At 33.5% G+C, this 6,555-nt stretch overlaps 1 protein-coding gene across 1 annotated transcript; it reads left to right on the forward strand.

Moving 5' to 3' along the window:
* Positions 1-533: 533 nt before the first annotated feature.
* LOC139849221 (protein DETOXIFICATION 10-like) lies at positions 534-3,970 on the forward strand. Its single transcript, XM_071838883.1, has 7 exons — positions 534-752; positions 1,812-2,356; positions 2,671-2,757; positions 2,855-2,911; positions 3,270-3,508; positions 3,599-3,804; positions 3,899-3,970. Exons 1-7 carry the CDS (start codon positions 534-536, stop codon positions 3,968-3,970), a joined length of 1,425 nt encoding a protein of 474 aa, XP_071694984.1.
* Positions 3,971-6,555: the final 2,585 nt, after the last annotated feature.

The following is a 6,555-nucleotide window of genomic DNA, read 5'->3' on the forward strand; positions in this document are numbered from 1 at the left end:
TCCGGGTCATCATAACAATCCATTGTAATATTGAAGCATATTAGCTTTACACCACTAAATTAAACATAACACTATATAAAATGTACTCCGTACAACACTTCAAAACATAATTTAATTTATGGTATATGGCTATTTTAAATCATGTTAAATTTTTTAATTTGTTTGAAAGCAAATTCACACACTTATCATGACACGAATATATACATGCATTATGCATACCACGACTCCACGACCACGAGGCACGAATATATTCATTGCCAAACTCACGTTTTCCATTTATAACATAAAGACAAAAAAAGCCCTTATTGTTTGGAATATACTCCATATACTAGACTAACTTATTTTAGCATTCTGATTCTGCATATAATACAACATGAATGCGTGGAACAGTGAACATTACACAAATGTTACATCAGACTGATTTGGACGATGTTTTAAAGTATATGAAACCACTATTTTGTCTTTCATTGCTCATTATAAATATTATGTTTTCAAGAAGCAAGCATATTCCTTTGTGCAAAAAAAAAAAAAAGATGGAAGTGGCTGGAAGGCCAGAAAAGGAAACATGGGAGGATTTTAGCAGCGAGCTAAAGAAGGTAAGTGTAATCGCGGCACCAATGGTTTTAGTTGCACTGTTGCAGTATGTGATGCAAATGATGGCAGTCGTAATGGTGTTGCATATTGATCGACTATCACTTTCTAGTGTCGCAATTGCAACCTCCTTCACAAATATCACTGGTTTCAGCCTTCTTGTACGTTTCTTAACATCTCACTTACTATTTCAAGAACTTTTGCTACTCCGGACTTTTTCTGTTTTTCTTGAACTTAAGTTTGTTATTTGTGCAAGACTTGTATAATATTACTGTCGCACCTTTTCTCTAGCAGCAAACAAAGTGAGATGAACATGTAAAGTAATTTGGTGTTAGTGTGTAAGTTTATTAATCATAGAAGAGGGAATATAGACATGTTGGCCAACTTGAATAACTGGTCAAAATGGGTCAATTTTAGTAAAGTCATAATTGGTCGAGTCAGAGTTGGGTTGATCCTCCAGCAATTTATAATCATCTTTCAATCTGTTTAACCCATTCTTATTTACCCATCTATTTGACCCTTAAATGATAAAACACAAATCAACTAAATGGGTTGAAATTGCCACCTCTAATTATTCAATAAAAGATGTTTATTTCCTGTATAAAAAAAAAATCAACAAATCCAGTGTTACAATGGTATTTTATCATTAGTCAAATAGTCTATCATGACAAGATTCTTGCGGAATAAAATTAATACGGAGTACTTTTTCTTAACGGCGGTTAGGAGTTAGTGACGGGATCCAAACTCCGAACACGATGTCGGAACCCACCCACCAGATCATTTTATGGGACAAACATGACGAATCTATACGGGCATCACGTTTGGTAAAACCCCCTCGGTTTTAGGCTCAAACGCATAGACGTCTGAAACCTTCGAGGCCCATGAAATGAGGGGCAACTACAAGAGAATTATTTTTGCAGCATATGAGAGTCGAACCTCTAACCTCCCTTATGAGAAGTCAGATCACTATCAATGCACCGAACCTTGCGGTTAACAAAATTAATACTAACAACATCTCACCTAATATCTATATAGAGTGTTACTATCATACTATGAATTATATCAGATTCAGAGAATGTTCTGTATATTTAATATTGTAGAACTTGAAATAGATATGCAAATTTTTTTAGACTAACAATATTTACTGCAATATAATACAGGATCAGAATAATTCCACAAGTATAATATTAAATCTGCTTTTTATTTGGTTTACAAAATAGTCAGGACTTGTGGGAGGCCTAGAGACCCTTTGTGGCCAAGCTTGTGGAGCCAAACAATACAACAAAATCGGTGTCTACACTGGCACTGCCATAATCTCATTGCTCTTAATTTGCATCCCAGTTTCCATATCATGGTGCTTTCTTGACAAATTCTTGATTCTAATGGGCAAAGACCCTTTAATCACACTAGAAGCTTGCAAATACGCAATTTACCTCATTCCGTCCCTGTTTTGTTTTGCAATTCTTAAGCCTCTCATGAGATCACTTCAGTCCCAGAGCTTGATTTCACCGTTGCTAGTGAGCTCTATACTTGCTTTATGTCTTCATATTCCTCTTTGTTGGACTTTCGTGCTCAAGTTGAAGATGGGAAGCGTTGGTGCTGCAATGGCTTTTAATTTGGCCAACGTTTTTTACTTGATGTTGATCGTTTTGTATGTCAAATTCGCATCAGTGTGTGAAAATACTTTTGTGAGCTTCACCAACGATGCGCTTTTTGGTATCAAAGAATTCTTATGGCTTGCTGTTCCTTCAGCGATTATGATTTGGTAAACTCATTCTTCTTGCCTTTAAGTACTTTTCACTACTCACTCTGTTCCAATTTAATAAGCCACGTTTTCCTCCATCCCAATTTAATAAGCCACATTTTTTTTGGTTGTCCCGAATTAATAATATTCTTTTAAATATAGATAAGAATAAAGTGTTGAAATTCTTTTATACATTACTTTATTACTTTATGCATATAAAATTGTAAAGGTATATGTAAAAAATAAAGGTAAAACTGTAAATTAATTGGAACAGAGTTTGCGTTTATCTTTTTTAACCACCATCTTGATTGCAACTTTTTTGAAATGTTTGGTAGTCTCAAATGGTGGTCACTTGAACTTCTTCTTTTGATCTCTGACATGTTACCAAATCCGACGCTTGAAACTACAGTTCTTTCAATAAGGTATATGAATATGAATTCATCACTTTAAATTTACCTCGACAACCATTTTCATACACAAAGTTCTAATATCATTTTTCATTTTATATAAATTTTATAGCTTAACCATGTCCACATTGCACTTCAACATACCATATGGACTCGGGGCGGCTGCAAGGTACTTTTTCCTGGATCATTAGCATTAATACTATCACTTAATATTACAAATCGTGCTACTCGAAGGATTACCCGGTCGAGACTTTTTAGTACTCGACAACTCGTTGAGTACTCGGATGTTGACCAAGTTTGACTAGTTTTGATAGATTTTGACCATATTCTGAGTAATCCCGAATTTTTACCGATCTTCTGAGTAATCCTTAGTTTTGGCTGAGTATTGACTGAGTTTGACCAAATTTGACCGATTTTGATTACTCGGCTTAGAGCTCCCAAAAAACCGAGTACTCGCATGTAATTCTGAGTTCTGCAACCCTGCTATCACTATCAGTTGCATAACTGTTTAAAATTTTGTTATGTAGCAGTCGTGTTTCAAATGAGATAGGGGCTGGGAACTTGTCAGCTGCTCGACAAGCTGTTCGCGCAGTGATGTTTCTAGCTATTTCAGAAGCCATTTTGGTAAGTAGGACACTTTTCAGTTTCGCCCATTTCTTTGGAAATGATCATACAAACCGAACACAAGTGGTGAGTTATGTCGTATCAATGACTCCTTTTATATCCATCTCATTTATCACAGATAGCCTTGATGCTGCAACTGCAGGTCAGTAATCATTACATTGATACACTCCCAATACAGACACTTTATTACGATTTGCGTAAAACAATTTAAAATCTTATCTTTTTTCATTAGGAATTGCAAGGGGCGGTGGGTGGCAACATATAGGAGCTTATGTGAATCTGGTTGCATTTAATTTGTTTGGGATCCCTTTAGCTTTTGTACTGGGGTTGCCTTTACATTTGAAAGCAAAGGGACTTTGGATTGGGATCATGATAGGATCGGTAATCCAGGCTACACATATGTCGCTAATAACTGGACTCACTGATTGGCGAAAACAGGTTTGGTTCGTGCGCCTAATCTAGTAATCGTAATTTTGCTTATATGTTTTTTCTTTTTCATGTGACAGTTATGGTTTGAAAATTTTCTTTATAGGCAATGAAGGTGGAGGAAAGATTGAAAAACACGTCATCATTGGTAGATAAGGATATAAACATTAAAGAATGAGTACTCGTAGAAATGTACGTCACAAATGGTAAAAAGATACTCCGTATATGTATGTAAAAAAAGAGAAAATTGTACAACAAGTGTCAAAAGAGTTGTCTTTATGTGTAATATATACATCTATACGCTTATAACCTGCTTTGTCATTTCCCATTTCTATTTTTTAAAGTGCATGTTATTAGATGTATAATATCGTGTGCATATTTTCCTTATTTGTATTATACATAAAAATAGCAACTAGAATCAAATCCCTGACTTGTAGGCATTTAGACTTGTTTGTTAGCATATGCCAGCCAATCGATTATATATATATATATATATATATATATATATATATATATATATATATATATATATATATATATATATATATATACGATTACAGTGTAATGCAAATTCATCCAGAAATCAATTTATTTACATGGTATCAGGCTTTAGTCGATCCTCTCCGTCTCTATAATCAAAATTCTTTCATCCTACAATTTCTTATTATCCTTCCAACTCTTCACGATTCAACTACGTCTGATCAAAATACCAAATATCATCCAGCTCTTACTATCTCCAATATCAAAAACCTCCTTCATATAACACTTGACATGAACAAATCTCTTTACAATTCCTGGGCTCAACTCTTCAAACTTCATTGCAAAGCCTATGATATTATAGATCACATCATCACCCCTGCTGCTGCTACCGATTCTTCCTCCTCCACTGACTCTTCCACCATCAACACTACCCCAAAAGATGCACTTTGGTATCGCTTAGATGATGTTGTACTTCAATGGATCTATAACACTATCTCACTCGATCTATTGAATCAAATATTAGAAGATGAATCAACTGCACAAAACGCTTGGATTCGTCTAGAAAACATCTTCCAGGACAATAAAAACTCACGAGCCCTTTACCTTCAAAGGCAATTTACCACTATTCGCCTTGATGATTTCCCAGATTGTGCTGCATACTGTCAAGAGAGCAAGGTGTTAGCAGACCAACTTCGTAATGTTGGTGACTGACATGACCCGTCCTAATCCATCTGGACGAAGTCCATATCGATTACAAACGATTCACAATAGTTGATTTCATTGCGAGGTAGTTGACCTCTATATGATACATTTTACAAACATTGCATTCGTTTTTAAAAGACAAACTTTCATTTCATTGAAAGTCGACGGCATGCATACCATTTCATAATACATCCAACTATAATTGACTTAATAATGATCTTGATGAACTCGATGACTCGAATGCAACGTCTTTTGAAATATGTCATGAATGACTCCAAGTAATATCTCTAAATGAGCAAATGCACAGCGGAAGATTTCTTTCATACCTGAGAATAAACATGCTTTCAAGTGTCAACCAAAAGGTTGGTGAGTTCATAGGTTTATCATAAAACAATAAAATTCATCATTTTGATAGACCAAAAGATTTAAATCTTGCATGGTACAAATGGGCCCGAATCCTATACCTACCCGTAATGTACATGCGATATCTTTTAAATAAAGTACACATTTCTCGTGTACGAAATCATCTTTCATAAATCTTAGTAACCGTACACATATCTCGTGCACAAAAAAATAACATACACATAACCTGTGTATAAAATCATTCTCTCGATACATAACATTCACTTTTCATTGCTTTCATAGCTTGGCTTGGTAACCAACCTTAACATATAATGCGCATAAATAATATCCCCAAAACACAACATCTCGTCTGTATAATAATCATATAAACTTCGAAGTACTAAACACCACGCCCACTAGCTCTTCCGTCTAGTGAACATTCTGGGTGGGGGTGTTAAACCCGGTAGCTACCTTTAGGATTCGCCTGAATTAGGGCCATACCCGATTCTAATTCTTAGGTTACCAAGCAATAATAATCAGGGAAAATATTCACAACAATTAGTGGCAATTATAACGTCCAACTAATTCAATAATAATCCACAGAACTTCTGTCTGCATAATAATTCATTCGAGGAATGTTTTGCTTGTGTCTATCTCGTCAAACATTTATAAAAGCATTGCATGTATTCGCAGTTCAAAATATATTTCAAAAGCATTTAATAAAGCAGTTGTAAAAACAGCACATGTATTCTCAGTCCCAAAAATGTAAAGAGTAAAAGGGAATCAAATGAACTCACCTAATGTATTTTGAAGTAAAAAATACATATGACTATATTGAACAATGCAGGGTTGGCCTTGGATTCACGAACCTATATCATTGGTATATTTATTAATATACATAATTGTAATAGAATAAATATATATATAAATTTATTAGTTATATCATTTTATATTATATATATATATATATATATATATATATATATATATATATATATATATATATATATATATATATATATATATATATATATATATATATATATATATAATCATTTTTTATAGAAAAATATAAATTTCATTCTGTTATACGTATTAAATACATTTTTATATATAATTTGTTTGTTAAAAATAATGTAATATTTATAATAATGTTAGTAATGGTAAAAATGATAATAATGATAATACTTATTACTACTAATAAAGATAATAATGTTACTAATTATTTTAATGGTTATG

Source organism: Rutidosis leptorrhynchoides, chromosome 5 (assembly GCF_046630445.1).
Source record: "Rutidosis leptorrhynchoides isolate AG116_Rl617_1_P2 chromosome 5, CSIRO_AGI_Rlap_v1, whole genome shotgun sequence".
NCBI classification, from domain to species: Eukaryota; Viridiplantae; Streptophyta; class Magnoliopsida; order Asterales; family Asteraceae; genus Rutidosis; species Rutidosis leptorrhynchoides.

Coding starts and splice junctions, on each gene's coding strand:
- LOC139849221 (XM_071838883.1), top strand. CDS start 534: ATGGAAGTGGCTGGAAGGCCAGAAAAGGAAACATGGGAGGATTTTAGC. Junction 2,357..2,670: donor CCTTCAGCGATTATGATTTG/GTAAACTCATTC, acceptor AATGTTTGGTAG/TCTCAAATGGTGGTCACTTG. Junction 2,912..3,269: donor GGACTCGGGGCGGCTGCAAG/GTACTTTTTCCT, acceptor TTTGTTATGTAG/CAGTCGTGTTTCAAATGAGA.